The sequence below is a fragment of the Podarcis liolepis genome, assembly GCF_965112155.1.
Source record: "Podarcis liolepis genome assembly, chromosome: 1".
In the NCBI taxonomy this organism is placed as follows: Eukaryota; Metazoa; Chordata; class Lepidosauria; order Squamata; family Lacertidae; genus Podarcis; species Podarcis liolepis.
Window position 1 is genome coordinate 31,545,919 of NC_139554.1, and position 25,008 is coordinate 31,570,926.

Consider the following 25,008-nt stretch of genomic DNA (forward strand, 5'->3'; position numbering starts at 1 on the left):
CTGGCGGCCAGGGGGGGCAGGGCGAGTGAGAGTGAGTGTGTGTTGTAGCTGGAGTGCGCTGTGGCAGAGCAGGCACGGAACCGACACTGACCGTTAGTCCCATGACCAGCGCGGCTAGTCCCTGACTCGCCTCAGTCGCCTCCCATGAGCGCCGCTTCCCCTTCAGAGAGGAGGCAAGAGAAGGGAGGCATTATTCGGCGGTGGGGTTGGGGTTTCGAGGCGAAGAAGGAAGCAGCCGCCGCCGGCGGGAAGGGGGCGGCGCCCTTGGGAAATCTTCCGCTGCCCTCAATGAGGGAGGGCGTCCCGGTTCCTTGAAGTAAAAGCGGGGTGTGGGGGGAGGGATAAGATGTAAAGCGGGCGTGGTGGTCCGAGTCCCGCGAGGGCATCGGGCCCGGTGGTGGGTTTCGCCCTAGTTTCAATTTGGGGCTAAGAAGTAAGTTTGGCCCTCAAACCCCGTTCTTCAGATTGCGCCGGGCCAAATACTCGGGTTGCCGAAAGCCCTGAAATAATTCGGCACCATCTCGTTTTTCCTCTCCCCCCACCTTCCAGAATTTTCTGTTCCCCGCCTTTCCCCCTGACGGGACTCAGGTTTACCTCTGGTGCTTGTCTGGTAGAGGGGAGAAAGGGTAATATTGTGGCCACTTGGCATAGTCAGCGGCTGCCTGGCACATAGTTATTGCCCTCAAATTTTTGTATGCAGAGTTTCCCTCCTTCCTATTCCTTTCCCACTTTGAATTTATCCTGAAGGACAAGTTAGGAAGGAAATCAAAGAGACATGCTCCTTACACTGCTTTCACATGGGAGTCTCAGTTAACCGATTCTAGGAACCATCCCGGCTTCAAAGGTTTCCTGGCTGCCCTGTTGTAGCTAGTTTTGCTTTGTTTCTGTTCTTCCACACTGAAATGTTTGTTCTACATTGATCTGCAGGATGGTGTTCTGTCCTGAATATGCTGCTCTTCCTGAAAGATCCGAGTTGTGAAAGTGTTTATCTTCTTGCTCCCTTTTCTTTTGGAATTTTGTTCGTTTGTTTTTGATTTTGGTTCCAGTTCTGTCAGTATTGCTCTGTATATTAATCCAGTAATAGTCTGTAGACTATTGTATAGGAGATCTGTACTTTCATGCCTTTTATAAGTGTGAAATGAAATAGTAAATGTTTTAAATTCCCAGTAGGGAATTTAAGCACATCCTATTGATGAATTTCAAACCATTGTAAATACAGTGTAGCTGATTTCACAGCTGTTGTTAAAAAAAAAATGATACAGTGATCTTCCAGCTGACCTTTGAATAAGCATTTTGTGGAAACATGCATACAGAAAGTCTGGAGTTACGTGGGTCTTTGGATTCTTTCCAATTAATTGCTGATTAATTTCTAATCTGATTATTTCAGTAGCTTCTGTTGTAGTAGAACAGTTTGGGACTTGCTGGTCAACGGAGGAAAAAAATTGTTTGCAGGTGTGATGCACTGTAATTACTGATTAGCTGATCCATATTAAGCGCAAGCCCTTTTGAAGTTATCAACTCATATAATAATGATGTTAGGTGGGTCGCCTTGCCCTGCTTTCAAAGTGGGCCCATAGAGGTGGGGAGGTAATAGGCTAGTCAGATCCCCATCTGTCTGCCAGAGGTAGGTAATACATTTAGAGAAAAACAGTTTTCCTGATGTGAGATAAAGGCACACTGGTAAATTGCTACTCTTATCTGAATGGGTGCTTTTATAATACAAGCTTATACATAATTGTTCACTTAGTCACTAATGCACATATGCCTGTTTCACCATGTACGTGCACTGCAAATAGCACACATCCAGTGAAATAGGAGTGTGTAGTAAATGCATTACATGTGACAAAATGCATAGGGAATTTCTGCCACTATAAGTTATATGAATGTTGAGAATTTGCTAAGTTTTTGGGAAAAACATGCTTCAGTATTGAGATTTGAAAATGATGGAAACTAAGTTATGACTGTGAAAAGTTTAAATTTTAGAATATATAATTAGAAGGGAATTTCTGCACTTCTACATGGAAGTGACTTTTGTGTAGTGAACACTGATATAAGCAAAACTTCCCTCAGTTGCTTACATAATTGCTGCTATAAACATATGTGTAAGCTGAGAATGCAACTTTTAAAAGGACAGCTCTTTAAGACGTTAAGCGTTATCAGGAGCCTTAAGATTGAAGGGAGTACTGTGTCTGGTAGATGATGTGTCTTGGTAACTATGGATATATGGGCTGTTTCACCTTTATCTATTTTTGAAGCATTTAGCTTTAATGATTTGTGTAACACTTATTTATTCTGGCCTACAAGTGAGTTTTGTGCTACATGAACCAAAATAAAGCTCTCCTTTGTCTACCTTATTTGATTTGAAATAGGATTTAGGGAGGAAGATGAACTCATGGATAGTGGAAACAGTATGACTTGTTAATGGAAGATTGGTTTGGAATATTTCATGTTCATTTTAAAAATAATCCTTATTTACATTTAGCATCTGTAACAGTTTTTTATAGCATGCAAGAAGAAAAAATGCTAGTCATGTTTATTTTTAAAAATTGTTCTTATTAAAGATCTTCTTGGGTTACAAAAGTACATGCAGTTTCTCTGCTTTCAATTCATAGAGTTCTTTCTACAGAGCATTCATATTTGATGTGAGACACTAATGTTATAGGCAGTATAAAGTTGGGGGGAAAGAGGTGGGGAGGGAGAGAAGAGGGGTAGTGAACTTTCTCCCCCCCCCGGTTGATTATTAATTATTTTTATACACAATTTCCAGTTACCCAATTGCCCCCTCCCCCTGCACCCAACGCATAAAATTTGGAGATTTCCAGTGTTGTGCTAATATTCAGTAAATAACAGTGCCCATGTTACCATGCCCATCCGTCATCCCCATCCGCACCCTCCATAACTGGTCCCCCACTGCATTTCTTTGATCTTTTTTTAAAAAAAAATTAAAATAAATTTTTACTGGTTTTCCATACAATTATACATTTTTATCCAAATTTCAACAAATTGTCTCTTTTTGAACTTCCTTCAACGTCTCTGAGAATCATCCATATTTATATCTTTAATTACACATTCCCTTCTTTCGTATTGCCATTAAACTTCCCTTCCCCCACTATTTCATATTAACAATACTCCTCTAATTTTTACAGTGCCTCTTGAAATCCCACTAGCATTGTGTTCACATCACATGAGGGGTAGTGAACTTTCATTCTTTATAGTATATGTGCTGTAAGACTTTTGTGTCAGCGTCACGTGGGTAGGTTTTATTGCTAGTAAGGTTTATAAAAGGTGGCATTTGGTGGAGCAGTGTAACCTGGCAACATGACAGAGACCTGGTTTTTTTGTACTGATGTAGGCAGCACTTACCTGAGAATAAATCCCATTGTGGCTTGCTTTTGAATAGATACGCATAGGATTGCAATGTTAATTGCATTCTGGATTATAAATTTACATGTGATGGGAATGCAGGTTTGTGCTAGCTGAGCCTGCTAAGTTCAAACATTGCTGCTTGCTTGTGGTCTATGTTCAAATTATTTCAATGTGACAGAACATTTCCCCTCAGATTATTCTGTAACACTGCACATGGGGAATAAAAAGTTGCTATAGTTTGATGTGGAAGGGGAGTGGGTACCACTGCAGGATTCTAAATATAGAAATCATGATAGCAGTTTACAGGAAAAAACTTCCCAAGTGGATAGCTCAGTTGGTAGAGCATGAGACTCTTAATACCAGGGTCATGGGTTTGAGCCCTACATTGGGTGAAAGCTTCCTGCATTATGTGGGGGTTGGAATAGATAGATGATCCTCATGGCCTCTTCCAACTCTACAATTCTATGATTTTATAAGTTTAAATAGTCATATTAGAATGATGGGCTTCAGCTCTAATAGTATTTCAGAATCCATATTTATTTGTGCAAGCTGAGGCAGAATATAATTTGGACATTGTTTTCTGAATATTTGATGTTTTCCGTTAGCTCTGAAAGCAAGTGTGTTGATTAACAGTGCAGTATCCAGAGGAGAAGGGACGTGAGTGGTGCTGTGGGTTAAACCACAGAGCCTAGGACTTGACGATCAGAAGGTCAGCGGTTTGAATCCCTGCGACGGGGTGAGCTCCCGTTGCTCTGTCCCAGCTCCTGCCAACCTAGCAGTTTGAAAGCACGTCAAAGTGCTTTCCTGCCTCCGCAGGAAGGTAAACGGCGTTTCCGTGTGCTGCTCTGGTTCACCAGAAGCAGCTTAGTCATGTTGGCCACATGACCCGGAAGCTGTACGCCGGCTCCCTCGGCCAATAAAACAAGATGAGCGCCGCAACCCCAGAGTCTGTCACGACTGGACCTAATGGTCAGGGGTCCCTTTACCTTTATCCAGAGGAGAAGATGGTACCCCCCTACCCTTAGCACTGCACAGAAAGACATGGGTATTCTTTAGGTTGAGCTATCCGATAAAAACACTAAAAAGTGACTTCTGCAATCATTACCACTGCAATACTATCCTTCCCTGTACTTTGAATGGCCTAGTACTTCTTTAACTATTCTAAACAACAGTCTTTGCATGCAAATGATTTTCCTAGAGTCTAGTATGGAGTAGGGTGTCAGGGAAGAGTCAAAGTATTTGGATTTACAAATGGGTTTTATCATTCATGTTATCTTGGGATCAAGGCAAGATCAGAAGGTTATAGAGGATCTGTAAAATTGCCCACTGTTTTGAAGAAAGGATATCTAAAACAAATGCCTTCTGAATGATTTATTCATTCCTCTGGTCATTACCTACTTGTTCTAAGCAGTCTGATGATCCAGATTAGCTCACCAGTCTAATAATTAATGTCATTGTATCCTGGGAACGGGCTAAATAAGTAAAGCAGCTTGCACCTCTGTGCCCTAAGTGTGTTTGATGGCTGCTCCCAGTTGATGCGCTGCATAGGAGAACGTGTCAGCTCTTTTTGCTCTCTTTTGTCTGTCTAGCTGGCATCTTGCCTGTCATTTCATATAAAACAAATGAATCAGAGTTAAATTTACTGAGACTGCCTTTCAGGCAAGGAGAATTCTGAAATAGTGCACCTAAGAACAGTGACAAAGTGCTGAGTTATCACTAACCTCCAAAGATTAGAAAGGATATTGCCAAGTTTCAGGTCAAAATTTATCCAGAAAATATCTGTCATTTGATCTTGCATGGAGGATGCTAATGGAAGGGCATCTCAGAATGACGGTTTCGTCTCTTGCAGTAGTTACATTTATCACTTCAATGGAGAGAATTCTAAGCCCATATTTTAGTGTTACGGGATTTCGTTGGAAAGAAAAATGCACACATAACCTTTAATAAGGTTCAGTAATGGAGAATTTTGATTGAATTTCCAAGCAGCTCAATAGAGAGCTTGTTTTTGAAGATGGACTTGAAGAAGATACCAGTTTCTTTGCCGTTGGGGATAACCCTGCCATGGAAATACTTGTTTAGGCTATTCTTAAGTTCTCAATTTCTGGAAGGTTTGGAATCATTACTATGAATTGACAATAATATAATCCACATCATATGAAGAAATTCTTATAGTTAGACAAGGGTTACCCAAGCAAGACTTTGATCTTTAGCAGGCAGTCCCTAGACTTGATGAAAGATATTGGAGGAGAGGCAACTGCTTCATCTGGCACTCCTCAATACTGAAATGAAACTTTTTTCACAGCCTGGATTAGAATGTAGATGCTAACTAAATTTCCTGTCCCCCACTGTAAAACATACAAGTGGAGGGGGTTTCTTGTAAGTAAGAAGGATCTTTACTCAAGCAAATAATGATGCAGTTTCTGCAGTAAACATGAAATGTAAGGGGTAACAGTTCAGGAGTCAGAGCAGGGCAATAAGTTGATAACTGAATGGAAGCAATGAAGGTGTCTCCACATCTTGCTCATCTGGCCTCCCCTGTTCAGCTAGGAAAAGAAGGAATGCTTGGGCAAGTGGGTTTTCCTCAGATATGTTAAAAGGAGGAAACTTGAGACATTTGTTAAAAACCATAGAAGGTGTTGGATACAATTTCCTATCTCAGTAATTTGGAAATGTGTAACAAACAAAAGACTACTAAAGCTACAGACCTCTTGGAGTTGGGGGAAATCACCAATACTTAACCATGTAAGATTAGAGTAGTAGTTGCTTGATAGTTTAAATGTTTTGCAGGCATTGGTAGTGGTGTATTTTCCCCTTTCCCATTTATAGGTGTTTTTTTTTAATTCCCCTTTATAGTTCTCACTAAAGAATAATTGGATGACGGTCAGTGTTTTGGACGAAACCGAGCATGGCATTTCTGAAAACAATTATTTTTGAGGCCCTCCTTTTGCTTCATTCTTAGTAAGAAGACACACTGTTGTCGTTGCTAATGGATATAACTGCTGCCGAGTGCCCCCAGGTCCTCCCCTCCCCTGCACTTTGTTGTTGCTGCTTTGCTTTCCAGTGTTGCCACACAGGACTACCACAATCTGATTTTGTGAATGCTGTGCATACGACACATCTGTCCTCTTACTTTGTCCCCTCTCCAATCCAATATATGTTCAGCTGCATTCTTGTGAAACATTATGGTACACGTACATTTTATATATATAAAAGATTTCTACATGCACATCATCTTGGGCAAAGCTTCTCTAAATTTCAGTACATAAAATCTGGTGTGTATATATAAAGCTCTAGTGCTGTTGAAGTTATATGATGTGGTCTATTTGCTGATGTCATTCTTGGATTTTGGCTCAGTCAGTTTAAAACTGAAGTGGTGCTACTGAACTGTTTTCTTGTCCAGATTAAAAAAAAATGATGCATGTATTGATTATGTATTTATGTTTCACTTCAGGTGATCTCCTAGCAAGTTTTTTGAGGGCTGCATAGTGTCACGATGCAGAGTGCCACTACTTGGGATAGTTGCCTAATTGTCGTGTTTGACTCCCGAGCTGTGAACCTGTATTGCAAGTTCCAGGATTATTTGTCTCAATGATGACATTCCCTTCTGCTGTTTTTTTCCTGGTTTCTGTATGCTGAACAAAGTTCCTGATGAATGGACACTCCCCTATTGTCTTTCAGGGCATGGGAGCTGGTGTAAAGGTATGCCCTCTCTCTTCCCATCCAATCAGCGGAAAATGGTGGTGAACCTAGCTGTGTGGGCTGTGAACTGCAGCTTGATAGAACTGCCCATCAGAAAGGAATAAAGCTCAGTATAGACTTTCAGCATAGTTTATTCTCTACTTCTGTTAGAGCAACATATTTTATAGTATTGTCAGCTATTAGATGACTGCTGTCTTTTTAAGACTATTGGGAACAAATTGCTAATGAAAGAATTCTGCATTTACAATAACACTAGTATGTAGCACAATATGGCCTAGGAGCTGATGTGCCATAAAATTCAATATGCCAACCTACCTGGTACCCTTCCTGCAGGGCTGAGGTGGGTGACAACTGAGGAGACAACCTTTCTGGTGGTGGTGCATGGTGATGACCCATTTATGGAATACTTGTCTCAGAGAGACTTGTCACAGGTTAAGACCTCTTTATTTGCCCAAAGCTTCTTAATAAAACATGATTCACTTCTAAGACAGTTTGCTGGGTTTTCTGTTGTTGTTTGCTGATTCTGCTTCTATACATTTATTCCTTCTTTCTGCTGCTCTGGCATTTCATTTTTATTGTTTAAATTATTCTAAAGTTAGTTAATATTGTGAGCTGCTTTGGAAACTTGTTCAAATTTTAAAGTAGGATATAAGAAAGTTCTCTAAATAAAACTGGCCATGTGTAAGAAATGGACTTACCTATGTTTCTTAGGGACCAAACACTTTATTGCGAGACTTGCAGTGAAAGGGATATTGAACTAAATCTGCTTTCTGTATTCCAGATGCAGCTGTGATCCTCGGCTGTGTCTCTCATTGAAGGGACCTGATGTTTTACGTTATTGGTAAGCAAATAAAGTATTTTTACAAAATCCAGAAGAAGCCTGTAACTTCTTTTAATTCATTCATGTGGACTTCATTGTCTGTTTTGCTAATATTGTGTTTGTTAACTTACATGCCATTTTCTCCTAGCATTATCATTGGTCCCGAATCTGCCTCAGTTTCTTTCCTTAGCTTTTGTTGTGGTGACAGCAGTCTTTGAGGCAGACATTTTAGTGCCTGAGGTAGAACATTAGAACATTAAAATGATAACTTCCATGCCATGGGGGTAAAATATAATAAACTATGTGTAATTTACAAATTGTTGCCTCAGAATCAACTGTCAACGGTAGAGCTAGCCCTTCTGAAATCTCCAGGGTTAAATGTTGTAAACTCTCAGCTAGAGCCTCCATGGTGATTGATTTTCAGTGCCTTCTTGGATTAATAACTACAGTGTATTTCCCCCTCTTTCTATAGGTGGGATCACAGTATCTGTGGTAGCTTTCTTTTTCACCATTAAGTTCCTCTTTGAACTTGCCGCACGTGTAGTCAGCTTCCTCCAGCATGAGGACCGGGAGCGCAGAGGAGAGCGGACAATTTATGACTACGTGCGAGGCAACTACTTGGACCCCCGCTCTTGCAAAGTCTTCTGGGACTGGAAGGACCCCTATGAGGTGGGCCACAGCATGGCCTTCCGAGTACATGTAAGTGAATATTTTCTATTTCCATGAAAACCTGAGGAGTGGCTCTAGGTTTTATTTCAAGACAAACCTCTTTAGAGATTATGGGACTGTTCCTTGGAGGTTTTGTGCCAGTTTTGTTACTTCGGCTGATCAGCTTAATGCTGGTGGTTATCAACAGCACAGACTAGGCAGTATATTGAGGCTATCTCCTACGTTTTTGCTTTTGCAGTGAGTTTGGGTGAGCTTCTGACTGCTCAGTTTAGGCAGGTCAAACCTAGTATCGCTCTTCTGGGTTTGTTTTTGTTGAATTTGCTTTGTATGCATATTTAAAATTTGGTGGGCACATATCTTGAAGCATGATTGGGCATGATGATATTTTTGGAAATAGTGCCAGCATTTATATCAGGGATGTTGTAAGTGGAGAGGGAATAAGCTATCAGTGATTACTAGTCATGTTGGCTGGTATAATACCCCTAGGATCAAAGGCAGCAAATCTGAATACCAATTGCTAGGAACAACAAGAGAAGGCTAGTGTGTTCATGTTCCACAGGTATCTGGTTAGCCACTCTGGGAAACAGGATGCCAGTTTAGTTAAGCCTCTGGTCTATTCCAGAAGGGCTCTTCTTATGTTCTTCAATAATTACAGAACTGCTCATCACCTAATATTGGGCACTAATTGTGATATAGCATATTAAGATGCTGTTTTGCATTTATTTTTTAAATCCCCATGCAGTTATTCTATAAGAATGGCCAGCCCTTCCCTGCTCTTCGTCCTGTGGGCCTGCGAGTTCACATCTGCCATGTGGAGCTAGCAATGGATATTCCTGTGACCCAGGAAGTACTTCAGGAGCCCAGTTCCAATGTGGTGAAGGTGGCATTTACTGTGCGGAAGGCTGGGCGCTATGAAATCAGCATAAAACTTGGAGGCTTGAATGTGGCATATAGCCCATACTACAAAGTCTTTCAGCCAGGTAAGGCCTTTTGGGGCCAATAACAAACCAAGGCATAGAAATGAGAGCATGTCTTGTAATATGCCCCTTGTAATATTACATGCGAGTCTAAGCTGGGTGTTGTTCCTTATTTCAGGAATGGTGGTTCCTTCGAAAACCAAAATTGTTTGCCATTTCTCCACTTTGGTGCTGACATGTGGGCAGCCTCACACTCTGCAGATAGTTCCCAGAGATGAGTATAATAATCCTACCAGTAACTCGGTATCACTGATAGATGAGCACAACTACAGCCTCTCAATCCATGAGGTGAGTCCATCTCTGCTCTATCTTCTCTAAGACTGGAATACACTGATATAGTCTAACTTATATTCATTTTGTCTAGCTTGGACCCCAAGAAGAAGAACCTTCTGATGTTTTGTTTGAGAAGTCTGTGGTGTCTAATCGACAGACTTATCAAGTTTTCCTGAGACTCACCCTACTCCGTAGGGGATGTTTCCGTGCCTGCATCTCCTACCAAAGCCAGCCTATTAGCAATGGAGAGTTCGATATAATTGTTTTAAATGGTAAGTTTAGAAAAATACACTATTTTTACTTCCACTCTTTCCCACGATGCTGTTACCATTTATTGCATTTGTATCTTGCCTGTCATCCAGCAGTATCATTTTAGCCTCATAACAAGTGAGGTTTGTATCTTGCAGAGAGTGAAAAGAGTATCGTGGAGCGAAATGTTTCTACCTCAGGGGTCAGTATCTATTTTGAGGCCTACCTTTACAATGCTAGTAGCTATGCCAATACCCAGTGGCAACTTCCACCCCTGCATTGGGGTTCCTCTCAGCGCCGACCTTCCACTGCTACTGAAGATGAGGATGAAGACTCTCCTTCTGACAGCCAGACCCCTGAGAAAGTGAAGAAGCCAAAAAAAGTGTATTGCTATGTTTCACCCAAGGTAAGACTAGCTCGTCTATTCCCTAGTTGCACATGATTTATTGCTCTTATGTGTGGCTGTGTTATCAGTTGGCTTCCAGGAACCATTTCCCTATGGTTGTTGGCCATTATTACTGTTGTGAGGGACTGTGTATTGTGCTATGAAACAGCTGGTGTACTTTTCCAAACATATATTGGAGACAAAATTGTTCAGGACTTCTTGGATTATTGCTCTGCTAACCAGAGAACTGACCTGTGGCTACATTTTATGGTGGCTGCTGGGTTGTCAGCAAAAATGGAGTTGACCATTGTTCAAGTTCTTTCAGATTGGTTCATTTTTTTAAATATGTGACTCTCCATTGTTTTTGTTCTTTTACTTCAAAGCAATTCTCAGTAAAGGAGTTCTACTTGAAGATCATTCCTTGGCGCCTCTTTACCTTCAGAGTATGTCCTGGCACCAAGGTATGTTGGTAAAATTCCCCAGTGAATAATTGGATTTGTTTTGTGAAAGGTATATTCCGTTTGTCGGCCTAATCACCTAAGATTGAAAACTTTCGCTGTTAGGTTTTTAGATTTGCTTGGGAGCCTACTGTGGTCTTCTATATTGCATCCTGCAATATAGCTTTCAGGTTCTTTTTTTCTTGTAATTTTCCTCCTCCCCTAATGAAGCATGTACTGAGGCTCATTCTGCAAGAATTGCAGTTTATATAACCTTCATCTCAGCTGTAGGCTTGCCAGCAGCTTTGCTATTAACTGGTTCTGAGCAGATAGAGGGGCAAGGAAATGTGCCCAGAGGGTAACCTTGCCACATCTGATCAATGTGCTGTGCTTTCTGGTAAATGATTCCCCGCCCTTTCCTGCATTTTTTTGCTGCTAGTTTTCTTACCACGGGCCTGACCCTGTGCACAAACTGCTGACGTTAGTGGTGGATGATGGGATCCAGCCTCCCGTAGAGCTGAGCTGCAAGGAGAGGAACATCTTGGCGGCAACTTTCATTCGCTCGCTGCATAAAAATATAGGTAAAAAGAGTCTGGGGCATAAAATTATGTTGCATGGTAACTAATGCATCACAGCTTGCATAACACATACTAAAGAGGACAGCTGCCATTCTGTGGTGTAGACTGCAAGCATTTTCATAATGGATTGCATCCTTTTTATGTTGTGGTGTGCTGCTTAGTTCAATGTTTGTTTATAAATGTTGTGTAGTTCAGTTTGATTTAGGATACAGTGGTGCCTCGCAAGACGAAATTAATTCGTTCCGCAAGTTTTTTCGTCTAGCGAATGTTTCGTCTTGTGAAGCACGGTGTCGGAAAAGTTTTGGAAAAGCTTCAAAAATCACCAAAGTCTTCAAAAAAGGCTACCACACTGCGTTCTATGAGTTGCTCCTCGAAGTCAAGTCGCAACTGTATTAACGGTGTTAAGAAAAAGGAAACAAACTCGCAAGACGTTTCCGTCTTGCGAAGCAAGCCCATAGGGAAATTCGTCTTGCGAAGCAGCTCAAAAACTGCAAAACCCTTTCGTCTAGCGAGTTTTTCATCTTGCGAGGCATTCGTCTTGCGGGGCACCACTGTATTGCAATTATTATAGAGCAATCACACATGTTTCCCCTGTTCTTGATAAATTTCAGTCTGTTGCTCTCTTCCTGATATCTCTTTAGAGGAGTTCACATAACTATCTATGTATGTGTTGAGGTTATGCATTCTCCCCCTCCTAACTTCTTTAGTGCTTCTAAACAAATATATTTATTTAACCTCTCCAGCTTGGTCTCAGAATAGGGAGGTTTAAACCCTGAGCCCATGTGTATGTGATAGAGCCAGCGTGTGTGCACAAATACAAATATGAGGAAATACTAGAGACAAGGAAATGTTAATGAATGCATTGTTTATGTTCTGTCTCCACAAAATAGTTCTTACAATTTTTAAAAACTATGATATGTATCCCTTTGTTTCCTCAAATCCTTTGTACTGAATTTTTTTTACTCCTTTTGGGATGATAATTTGTCATATTTTATGACATTTCTGAAACAGATATGACCTTGTAAGGTGTTTTGAAGGAAACAGATATGACAATGGGCTTGTTGGTTTCAGGAGGCTCAGAGACCTTTCAGGACAAAGTAAACTTCTTCCAGAGGGAGCTGCGCCAGGTGCACATGAAGAGGCCCCATTCAAAAGTTACTCTAAAAGTCAGCCGCCACAACCTTCTGGAATCGGTGAGTGTGTCTGTGATACAGAAAGCTTGGAGTGTAGCATAGTTTTAGGGAAGTTCTGTAGATCATTTCCTTCCTGTTCCATGTTCGTTCACCTTAAGCTGCAGAATGGACTAGAGTGATATGAATTCAGGGTGATAGTTTATTCACACATCTGATTTTACACCTTCCTCTAAAATATTTAATTGCCTATGACCAGAGAAGTCTGCATTAAACCAACTATTAGTCATTTTTAATGTAGCAAAGCCTCAATGAGAGGCGAGGCAGCCCAGGGCAGGGAGCACAGAAACCATCAGCTGCTGACAGAACCATCAGCAGCCTGAGAATGATGCTTGGGCAGCTGCTCCCTCATCTCTGCTGGAGCTGCTAAAGACCCGTATGCCGTGAGGGAACCCAGGCCAGGGAGCATGCATACCATCAACTCCCAGTTTGCTGAATGACACTTGTCCTTCTACATTTTATATACTGTGTTAGTTTTAGTGTTTTAAAATTGTAAACCAGCTTGGGTGCCTTGGCAGAAAGGCGGTATATAAATCCAAGGAATAAATAAATAAGTTTGGGGAAGTGGGAGGCGGACATGAATCCTAGTCTCCTTTGTTATGCAGGCTCTTACAACATAATTAGTTTCAGTGCGGCAGACAGATAAAATCAAGGGAATTAAACTTCCAAGGGTGGGGGAAACTAAAACATTTTAAGTGGAAGATGAAGATTATCGTGAGTGTGAACCAGAGGATGTGCTGTCACTGGTAAGCAGCAAATGGCTTTAAATTATTTGACTGTCTACTATATCGGAGCCAAGAGTTGCCATAGGGTTTTTTTTTTAGTTTTCTGGTTTTGCTGTAGCTATAAATGGAACAGAGATTCTATGGCTTGACGTTTCTAGTCGTTTTAAATATTTTGTTCAAAGCAAGCTTAGTCTTGAGGGAGCAGTGCATTAAAGTGATAGTATATGTCATGAGGGCAAGTCATGAAACACTTTTATTTGTGAGCACTTAGGAAATGAGGACGAGAGCTCTTCAAAGATTTATAATTGGAAAAAAACAGCCCTTTCAGTCCCTATAGCTCAGTAGTGTGGATCCTTTTCATGTCAAGAGCCACATTACCTCAGTGGGGAGTATTATTTATAACTCTTAAATTGTGCTTTATAGATCCAATAATCTCTTAGATCACAGCAGGTGGGGTCAACACCCAAAGTGGGCAAAACCTTCCTTTTCTTTGTGTCATTCCCCCCATTCAGTTTTTCTCCCACCTTCACTCTTCCTCTTCTCCTTATTTCTCCTCTTTTCCTCAAACAACCTCTTGCACTTTCCTTGCACAAAATACTACATATGAAAGGCAATCAGGATTAGTTAACATGGAAATGCTGCAGTCTGTTGTGGGATGAACAAACTGCTCTGTTCTTCCGCTAGCAACCCTCTGGTCATGGAAAGAAGCTTTTCTCTCTCCCTCCCCAGTATAAAAATGTAACAGACTAAAAGTTTGCAAATGGAAAGGAACATGGATTGGTGCCTGAAACTAGTGGTCTCCTACAGTTCCCATAGGTCATTGTCTGGGAGAGGTTGTAGGTCTCTTTCTCAAGCTCTGGGAGGAGGACCTTTCATTGGCTACAGACAGCCACCCAATCTTAAACAATCAAACAACTCCTCACCCACCATAATACAACAACCAGACTTAACACGGACACTGGTACCAAAGCCTGTAATAAACCCAGATGCCAACTTTGCTGCCACATACTTCTGGACAACACCATTGCTGGCCCCAACAAATTCAAACATACCATCTCAGGACTATTTAATTGCTCCTCTTCTAACATTGTGTATGCCATCAAATGCCAACAGTGCCCTTCAGTTCTCTATATTGGATAAACAGGCCAAACCCTACGCCAAAGGATAAATGGACATAAATCTGACATCAGGAATCACAAGACAGAGAAACCAGTAGGAGAACACTTCAATCTCTCAGGACATTCTATACAATTTCTCCAAGTAGCTGTCTTATTACAAAAGAATTTCAGAAATAGACTGGAAAGCGAAGTTAAAACCATGGAGAGACCTGGTCTGAATAGAGACATTGGATTCTTATCTCATTATACATGGTAAAGCTATTTTTAGCCATCTCACCTCTTGCTTTTTCCTGTAAAACCAATTGCAGTCGTTAACAGTCGTCAACAGGTTTACCACACCTATCAGCCAACCACCCATTCCCACCACTCTTCTGAGTAATACCCCTCCCCACCCTCTCACTATAGATAAGGGTCTGGTGACTTCTGTTTCAGTGTATCTGAAGAAGTGTGCATGCACATGAAAGCTCATACCAATAACAAACTTACCGTATTTTTTGCTCTATAACACGCACCTGACCATAACACGCACATAGTGTTTAGGGAAGGAAAACAAGAAAAAAAAATTCTGAATGAAAAGGTGGATGTATCATTTTTGTGCTTCATGCTGTGGCCACAGACATGTGATTTGACGGTGAGTTTGGGGTAGCCCAATGCAAAAATCCTAAGGATCCATGTGGATCTGTGCTTTGTCACCACGTTTTTGCACCACTGTGGCCCCAGGCAACAGTGGGTGCGTGATTTTTTTGGTGCAGGCTGTAGCCATGGACATGCTATGCTATCTGATGGTGAATTTGGGGTGACCCAATGCAAAAATCCTGAGGATCCATGTGGATCCGTGCTTTGTCACCACGTTTTAAATGGGGAGGGAAGGAAAAACAGAAGGGACAAGGAGCATGAGAGGGGTGTGCGGAAAAGCAGCTGGCTAAGAATGCAGGGGAGGGGTTTAACGGGAGGGAGGAAAGGAAGGCAAAAGCCCCCCCCCCAAGCCAGCCCTTTCTCTCTCTCTCTCTCTCTCTCTCTCTCTCTCTCTCTCTCTCTCTCTCTCACCTGCATGTCTCTCCTGCATGCGGAGAAGCAGTTGGCTAACAATGCAGGAGAGGGATTTAACGGGAGGGAGGAAAGGAAGGCAAAAGTCCCCCTCCCAAGCCAGCCCCCCCCCTCCCACCTGCATGTTTTTCGGCTGGGAGAGGAGGAGGTGGTGGGCTGGAGCCTGCTCTCAGTGTGACTAGGAAAGAATTAGAAGGAAGGACACGATTCTTTCCTTAACCCTCTGCTTGCCAGGAGGGCAGGGGATTCCCTGCTCTTTGTTGAGTTTGAGCAAACGCAGAAACAGAAGCGGGTGGGCAGTAAGACCCTGAGGCAGAATGCAGAAGAGAACTGTAGAAGAGAAGCTCTGGAGGGGGATGAGTATTAAATACTACTACAATTCTCCACTGAAGAGCAGTATCTACAGATGAGAGAGGCAGTAGAAATAAGTATTGGAGAATTGCCTGTTCCTGAAAATGTGATCTCATGTTAGCCTCTTGGTTGCAAACATCACTTTATACTGCGTTTTCCTTATGTTCCTAGTCACTGAGGGCAACAAGGAATTTTTCTGTTTCTGACTGGAGCAAAAACTTTGAAGTGATTTTCCAGGATGAAGAAGGTCAGTTAACCTGTAATTGCATTATTGCTGCCAGAAAAAGAGTGTTTGGGTTTCTACTACTAGCAACCAATTTTTTCTGAAGTTTCCATAATATCTCACAAGCATCTATAGATTTATTCTCCAATCACCTTCATACTGGCTATATAGTAAAGCTAAGTGAAAATGCTTTTGCACTTAAGTTCTGCTTGCAGGCTGCCCATGGCCACTGTAAGAACAGGAAACTGAGCTAGATGGGTCTTTGGCCTGGTCTGGTTTTGTGAATCCCAATCCAGTTAATTTACATTACATCCTTTTATTATCTTGTCTGAATATAAGGTGCCTCATGTGCTAGAAGGAACTAATGGGAGGAAAAAGTATATGGGTGTTACATTTATCCTACTTTGGGTAGAGAACCATGCTGCATATAAATAGTATACAGTAGTATGGTACTCGCTCAAAAGTGAAGAGTTTTTTCTTGACAGGTGTGTTTTAGAAGGCATAGGATTACCTCAAGATCTAACTGGTCTCTGATTTGTTCTGTCTTGTAGCCTTGGACTGGGGAGGTCCTCGCAGAGAGTGGTTTGAATTGATCTGTAAAGCTTTATTTGACACTACCAATCAACTTTTTACCCGCTTCAGTGACAACAACCAAGCTCTGGTTGGTATTTTCCCGTCATTCATTGGTGGAAACAGGAAACATTAGAGCTGTTCATGTTTTCTGTAGAGAATTCACATTCTTTTTCAGACTTTTTCTAGTTTCTCCTGTAAGCAGAAAGAGAATTGGTTTGCCTCTTTCATGGGGGTACTAAAAGGCAAACTTAAACAGGAAGATGAATTGTCATGAGTAGTACAGATAAATTCTATGGCAGGTATGAGAAGTGCAATCTGTAATTTGATTTCTTAAGTCATATTTTCTAAAATATAGAAAGAAACACTGTTTCTTTGCAAACTATATATGGCATACTCATGTACCGGCATGCCTGTTTCAGTGCTGTTGAGAATACACTCAGAAAAACAATATTTAAAGGATATGAAGATCTTTGACCACAGGGTACAACAAGAAGAGTACATGGGGCTTTTTCAGTCATTAAATCTAATTCTAAGTTAGAGCTAATTCTAAGCTATAGTAACTGTGAGCTGCCTTGTTTGTAGGTACATCCCAACCCCAACCGGTCACCTTTTCTGCGGCTGAAAGTGTATGAATTTGCAGGGCGCTTGGTTGGAAAGTGCCTCTATGAGTCATCTTTGGGAGGGGCTTACAAGCAGCTGGTGAGAGCTCGTTTCACCCGGTCTTTTTTGGCTCAAATCATAGGATTGCGGATGCATTATAAGGTAAAATTGCCTGTGGGTTTTGTTCTGCTTTTGAGTATAAAGCAGAGACCGAGCACAATTCCACAGCACAAACTAAATTTGTTTTCTTTCCTTCTCCTTCTCTATCTCCTTTTTCCTCATAGTATTTTGAGACAGATGACCCAGAGTTCTACAAATCTAAAGTTTGCTTCATCCTGAATAATGATGTCAGTGAGATGGAGCTAGTCTTTGCTGAGGAAAAATACAGCAGATCAGGACAACTTGAGAAGGTAAGAGCCATTGGTTAGGATGGTGCAATTTGAAATCCTTTTATCCGCAATGGGGAAAGGAGCAATGTCTCAATAGGAGGGGAAAGATGTGAAGGGTTCATCATTGTGTGGATTTATAGAGTAGATGGGACTCCACTCAAAAATTCTCACATCCCTTGTTTTCAGGAGGTTGAGCTGGTAACAGGTGGTGCTCAAATGCCAGTTACAAATGAGAATAAAATTTTCTACCTGAATCTGCTTGCACAGTACAGACTGGCGAATCAGGTTAGAGAGGAAGTGGAACACTTCTTGAAAGGTAATGTGTATGGTCTGCACCTTTTTTTTATTAATGTTGTTCAGATTTGTGCTTTGTTGATGCCCTTGCCTGGCTGGCATGATTTTTATCTATTCTGCTCTCATCTTCTAGGTCTCAATGAACTGGTCCCTGAAAACCTCCTTGCTATTTTTGATGAAAATGAACTTGAGGTAAACTAAGATATTTGCTGTCTTTGATCCTGTTGCACCTTCCTCAGATGAATGTGAGTTAGCTGGGGGTAAGGAAGAGTGGGGAACCCCTATTCACAAGCATTCCCTGTACGGATAGAGTAACATAAATAATTTTAACCATACCAATTTTTATGAGGCTTTCCATATAAACTAGATAAACTTTTACCCGGCACAAAATATATGTTCACTCAAAACTCTTAGTTTCTACTGGTTTGCTAGGCAATTTCAAGTGCCTTTCCAATCCAGTTGAATCTCTGTCCTTCCCTTCCTCTGCCTTGTAATAATAAAGAAACAATTCCCTGATTCTATGACCCCAACACTAAAAAGTCTCCTATTCAACCCTGCAGCTTAAACAACACTCTGGTGCTCTAGTTCAGATTGATTACTTCTCACTCTGTACCTTACCTACTATTCCCTACAGTATATGCCACATCCGAGATATAATGTCATTAGACTTCTTTTTCCCCAGAAGTTTGCATACAGTGCTGTAATAGTTAACAAGGGTAATTTGGACACTTGTTTGAGTTACCAAGCCCCCAATGCTGCATTAGAACAGAAAGTTTTAAAACCTGGAAGGAGTGATAGCTCTAGCTTTTAATCCTGAGCATCAAAAATACAAAGCTGACTGTGTTAATTGAATGGTACCTAGTTTAAAGGAAAAAAGACAACTGTATTCTGACGGAAACTTTATTTTCTTCCAGTTGCTGATGTGTGGTACTGGAGACATCAGTGTCTGTGATTTCAAAGCACATGCTGTAGTAGTGGGAGGTTCTTGGCATTTCCGAGAGAAGGTAAGAAAGATTAATTTCCTGCTCTACCAGACTGGATTGGTTGTACTTTGTGTAGGTCATGACTGAAACAGTGATATACATGTCTTCATGAGGAAACACTACTTCGTTTTCCTTTGGCTGGCTTTTAGCACCTCATGAAAGCTCTTTATACAGTGGTGCCCCGCAAGACGAATGCCTCGCAAGACGGAAAACTCGCTAGACGAAAGAGTTTTCCGTTTTGGAGGTGCTTCGCAAAACGAATTTCCTATGGGCTTGCTTCGCAAGACGACAATGTCTTGCGAGTTCCTGCTGGTTTTTTCCCCTCCCCCCCTTTTTCTAAGCCGCTAAGCCGCTTATCAGCTGATCCGATCAGCAGATAAGCCGCTAATAGCGCTAATCCGCTAATCCGTCAATGGGCTTGCTTCGCAAGACAAAAAAACCGCTAGACGAAGAGAATCACAGAACGGATTCTTTTCGTCTTGCGAGGCACCACTGTACGTGCATCTCAGTTAACGGCAATGCTTCCTTTTGGCCAGACCTTTAAGTTACTTAGCAACAGCAAACATTTGTGCACTCCTGTAATTTTATTACAAGGTCCCAAAGAAACATCAAAAGTAGCACTGGAGCTTAAAGTGAAGTATCGCTTTGGGAGGTGTGATTATGGTAAAGGTAAAGGTACCCCTGCCCGTACGGGCCAGTTGTGTCCGACTGGGGTTGTGCGCTCATCTCGCTTAAGAGGCCAGGAGCCAGCGCTGTCCGGAGACACTTCCGGGTCACGTGGTCAGTGTGACGAAGCTGCTCTGGCGAGCCAGCACCAGCGCAGCACTCGGAAACGCCGTTTACCTTCCCGCTAGAAAGCGGTACCTATTTATCTACTTGCACTTAAGGGTGCTTTCGAACTGCTAGGTTGGCAGGAGCAGGGACTGAGCAACGGGAGCTCATCCCGCCACGGGGATTCGAACCGCCGACCATACGATCGGCAAGTCCTAGGCACTGAGGTTTTACCCACAGCACCACCCGCGTGATTATGGTAGCATACATTAATTCATTTTCTGGCCTGTCCTCATAACTGGGTGGTTTGCAAGAAATTTAGTAGGTTTCCCCCTCCCCCCCCCTCCACTGTTCTTGCTTCCCATACCTCTTGCTGTGTCTTCCAGGTTATGCGGTGGTTTTGGACAGTGGTCTCCAGTTTCACACAAGAGGAACTGGCAAGGCTGTTGCAGTTCACCACTGGTTCTTCTCAGCTGCCTCCTGGAGGATTTGCTGCACTTTGCCCATCTTTCCAGATCATTGCAGCTCCGACGCACAGTACACTGCCAACAGCCCATACTTGGTGAGTACCTGTCACTGAGTCTTTCTGTCATCTGCAGCAAGCTGATCATGAGCAGCCTTCCACTGATCTTGCCCATGTGTTTTTTGAAATAATTTTTAATGCCATATAACTGCTCAGGGGGGTTACCCTTGCCTATGAAATGCTGAAAGCATTATGTGTACATGTCCCATGCTATGTACTAGTTTTGTTCTTTCTTTCAGTTTTAACCAGCTGTGCCTCCCCACTTACGATTCCTATGAAGAGGTGCACAAGATGCTGCAGCTGGCCATCAGCGAGGGCTGTGAGGGTTTTGGCATGCTCTGACTCCCACAGAAGGAGTCCATCTCACTTCCTTAATTCTTCAGGGCATTGCCCAGCCCCACTTCACTACTCCAGTCTCATGCCCAATCTAAGGGCAATGGAGAACGGAGCAGAGGCACCACGCAAACAGAAACGTCAATCTGCAATGTCACATGGAGGCCTCCCCATGTCTGAAGTACATTATTGGGAGCACATATTGCCCCTTCCCCTTTCCAGTATGGTACATGAAATGGAGTGGAGTTCTTCTCTCGAGGTGACATGGTACTTGCATTTCACAGGACGTTACTTGTCTGGTTTTCTGAAGGAAGAAAGCTCATAAGCAAGAGTTCCAATTTGTTACATGAGGAGATTTGTAACTTACAATATTCCAGTTGCTTTGGGGATGAATGGACCACTATGGAGCTCTAAATCCCCAGATTATGGGAAGCCTTAATACTTTTCCATGCCTTTGCCCAAGTTTTCACACAAGTTAATCCCCTTTCCACTTGGATGTTACTGGAAGGCATAAAATCACCCCCGCCTTGCTTTTTAATTTTCTTAGCCACTTTCCCCTGGATGCTGTCAGCACTTATTCTTGCAAAAGAGGGAAGGCAGCATTTATGTCACTGGATTACTAGTGCTGATATTGACAGTGACCTCGTTCTACCTCTATCAAGAGCTGGCAACAGGATATTATTTCTGCAGTGGCAGCAGCTTCTGTTGCCTTTGCCACGGAACTGGAAGAAACTTGTTTCTCCTCCCATCCCTATTTCTGACCATGGTCATGAACTTTGGCAGGAGCTTGTTTTCCCTACCATCCAACTAATTTCCCTTCCTCATAGGATAGATAGATGAATGTATCTACCTGAGGTCTGATGCATATGCTAGCACTGACCTTTTGGGGTACTTAGAATGCAGTGGTGGTAGGCCAAGAGGCAGCTATGATTGTATGCATCAAACATACATTTGTATGCAGGTAGAGTGAGGTGATCAGTATTGGATTGGGCCCAGTAGCTCATTCTCTCTCCTATTCTACACAGACAGGCGTCTACCTCTCCCACATGACAGCCAGAGTATTCTCTAGCATGCTTCGGGCAAAGAATTGTTAAATAAGGTATTGCTACCTGTGTCCTTCCCCCCGCCCCTGATAACCTGCTTTTTGTGTTCTGAGCATTCCATGACATTCGAAGTGGGGTGTGGTTAAACTGCGGGTGCTTATCCAGGCAGTAATGAAGTGGGTCTGCAAGGCAACACATTGCACTACCCACACTTCAGACTACATGAGGAAGCCAAGATGAGCTTTCATGTACAACTGACCTCTTAATTCTGAACACGTCCTTTCCACTGCTCCTATTTCCTTGGCAATGAAGGAGTGGGAATTCAGGGATCTCAGCTGGCAGTCTAGCCATTTTTTTGTCAGCAAAGCCAAAATCTGATTGGATTGTGAACTGAATATTTTGTTGGCACCGGAAGTGCATTTCTCCTGGTCAGGAGAGAGATGTTGGTGGCTGTTACTAAATGGGAAGAGCCTACAATATGACTGCTTGGATTGAGGGAGTTCCCCCCCCCCCCAAGACTAGACTCTTAATTGGATGTCTCATAAGAACAAACTTAGGAAAAATACAATTTATAGTTGTGCCAGCATTTTTAGTTCAATCATTCTGCCATAGTTTGGGGCTATAGCATTGTTCAGATGACACATTTTGCTATTATTATTTTTAGATAGCTGTACTCTCCCTGCGCAACATAAACAGAATCATTTGCAGATCAGAGGGGAAAAGACAATTTGCAAACTTGCTTAAGTAGAAGTCCAAGCCATTGTTTTGCCAAAAATGTTAGAACTCTGAGTATTGGGACAACTCAGGAATCCCTTCCTTTTGGGGCATTTTTAGAGACCACCACTGTATTTTCCTTCATGGCAGGCATATTTCCCTTCCTTTAAGCAGTTGCTCTTTTTAAAAGCATGTACATGCCATCTGATTGCACTAAGGGCGGCTTCTGTGATCAGTGCAGTTAGGGCTCCTGAATGCCTTTTGACGCTACCCACTCCTCTCCCCAGGGACCAAAAGGAGGTTATGCTGTGCAGCTCAGCCAGTTGATGGTTGTAGGGTGCTGCTTGGTGCTGTTCCAGTCCTTTGTCTTGTTCCCTGGTCTACTGGAGGCTTTTCCAGCCATGGCTCGAGGTTGGTTCTGCTACATCTTCCTCAGGAATCCCCTCCTTTCTTCTTTAGAGCTCAGCTGTTTTTATACTGAGGACTGAGTGGCTGGATATTCAGCAGACATCCTCTGCTTGAAACCACTCACCTAATAAAATGTATTTGGCACTTCTTGCCTCTTTGCAGATGCGAAGGATTTTCTTTTTACACAAGCACAGTCAGAGCAGTGGTGGATGCTACTAGTTCTTCGCTTAATAATGCACTTGTGTGTTTTCTCCTACTCTTGCCCCCATCATCAGCAGGTCCATTCTTCCCAACGCTTTATAATTTCAATTCACAGGCTCTGATTTTCCTAAATCTTACTTGTTCTTTCCTAACCTGGTGTGTTGCCCTGATTCCCGTGTGAAGACATGGTATGGGCTGTGCTCTAGCCATCTATACTGTGTGTATGCGTGTCTTCTGAGGAGGTTTGTTCCTTTTCATTGGCCCTAATTTGTTCCATCTAATGTTAAGTGCATTGGTTTCTAGGATAGCGGTTATGCTCATGGTACAGTCTCAAGTAGATCTCTTTCACCTGGAGCTGCTGTGGATACCAGAGGACTTGGCCTGCATCTGAGAACTTATCTTGCATGTTTTAGAAACCAAGACCTATTACTTTAGTTTGGCCAAGGCCTGTTTCCAGATAGCCAGCTCCAAAAGGAATTAAGCAAGATTATGTAATCCTCTAATAGATTATTCTGTAAATAGTTTGTACAATAAATAAAATATTTAAAATTTGGTGTGCTTGTCATATATAATGAAAATTGCTCTTGTATTGTTTTCCATGCAAGGCTTCTCTGAATAGTTTCCTTCCCATTTCTTAAGACAATTTTATTACTGACATTTTGGCACCAACTCTGTTGTAGTGCAAACTATGGCTTCAAATTACAAAGTTTCAAAATAAATTACAAAGTTTCAAAATGAATGTAAGCAACAGTGGTGCTTGCATGTTTAAAGCCCACTCCCAAAATAATTTTGCTGAGGCACTTGCCAGAATTTGGGTCGGATTGAAGTGAAAAGCTGGCTTCACAAAATAAATTGGGATTATCCTAGCAATTGCCTGGACACAGCCATTTACATTCTATTATTGGACATGTATTTCAAACTAAAAAGGTGTGTTTTTTGTGATCCTAACTCCACAGATCACTTCCCTCTATGCCTTGGACAATGCTATTAACATAACATTAAAAAAAATACTTTAGATGCTTGTGTTTGATGAAATGACCACATATTATTAGAGTATAGAAGCACACTTTTCAAAACAACTCTCGTACATTCCAGTCAATGACTATTAAAATCCAATAACCCAAATGCACAAGAAATACATAATTGAGTAGCAAACAAACTTGAGCCAGAGTGAACCTTTGAAAACAGCAAACAGCAAACTTTTAATTAAATGGTAAAGGAGAAGAGAAATACATGAGGTTTTCTGATTGGGGATTTCCAAATAGATGAGGCATCTAGGGAGAAAGCCCTGGTCCCCACTAATTTCACCTCTGAGGGAGCGAATGTCTCCCAGTCTGAGAATGGGAAGAATATATGAGAAGGTACTTACTCAGGTACACAACTCAAGTCATTTTGAGATTTATAGGTAATAAGGTCCTAAAAACTACGTGGGTAGATTAATGTGCTATACTTTACAGCAGGGATGGAGAACCTGCAGGCCTCCAGATGTTGTATGCAGCTCCCATCTGCCAACCAGCATTGCCTGTAGTGGATGATGGGAGTTGTAGTCAAGCAACACTGGGAGGGCCATAAGTAGTCCACTCCTATGTATCTCTAGTATTCGTTTCTCTGCAGCCTTAGTGTGGATTTTCAGGAAGAAAGGGGATTATAATTTTGTGAAATGGTGCTTCATCTTTCCTGAACATCTGCAGAGAAGATTCAATACCTATTTGTGGCTTTAGTTTCCATTCCGTAAGGCATTTGGTTTCCAGCAATCATCATTTCCTTTTGCACATAGTGATCAAGAAGTTGATTAGGGCAGTGTTTCCCAAACGTTTTTGGGCAACGGCACACCTGTTTACCGGGAAAAAATCTCGCGGCACACCACCATTAAAGCCCCGCCCCGTGACGTCAGCGCGCAGCGTCACGCCGGGAGGGACGCACAAAAGTTAAAGTTTTTTCCCTTCCCCTTGCCGGGGTGGGAGGAGGCAGCAGAGCGAGGGATTGAGGGACGGCGGCAGCGGCTGTTGTGGTGGTGGCGGCGATAGCGGGCGGAGGAGGAGCCGTCGCCGGGAGTTGCTGCTGCTGCT

General features: G+C 42.3%; 1 protein-coding gene and 1 long non-coding RNA gene across 2 annotated transcripts; one reads left to right on the top strand and one right to left on the bottom strand.

Annotated features, from left to right (window-relative positions):
* The first annotated feature begins 33 nt into the window (after positions 1-33).
* On the top strand, positions 34-23,491 carry AREL1 (apoptosis resistant E3 ubiquitin protein ligase 1). Its single transcript, XM_083507077.1, has 20 exons — positions 34-173; positions 6,818-7,065; positions 7,847-7,906; positions 8,358-8,584; positions 9,297-9,534; positions 9,650-9,819; positions 9,896-10,076; positions 10,212-10,459; positions 10,822-10,899; positions 11,315-11,456; positions 12,525-12,646; positions 16,056-16,131; positions 16,659-16,768; positions 17,263-17,442; positions 17,565-17,690; positions 17,856-17,985; positions 18,097-18,155; positions 18,878-18,967; positions 20,104-20,279; positions 20,480-23,491. The coding sequence occupies exons 3-20, from the start codon at positions 7,891-7,893 to the stop codon at positions 20,580-20,582; spliced, it is 2,472 nt and encodes an 823-aa protein (XP_083363203.1). The 5' UTR covers positions 34-173; positions 6,818-7,065; positions 7,847-7,890; the 3' UTR covers positions 20,583-23,491.
* LOC310710580 lies at positions 234-2,660 on the bottom strand. Its single transcript, XR_014528134.1, has 3 exons — positions 2,013-2,660; positions 816-1,868; positions 234-778 (listed from the first exon to the last, which is right to left on the bottom strand). It is a non-coding gene; the product is annotated as an uncharacterized lncRNA (long non-coding RNA).
* Positions 23,492-25,008: the final 1,517 nt, after the last annotated feature.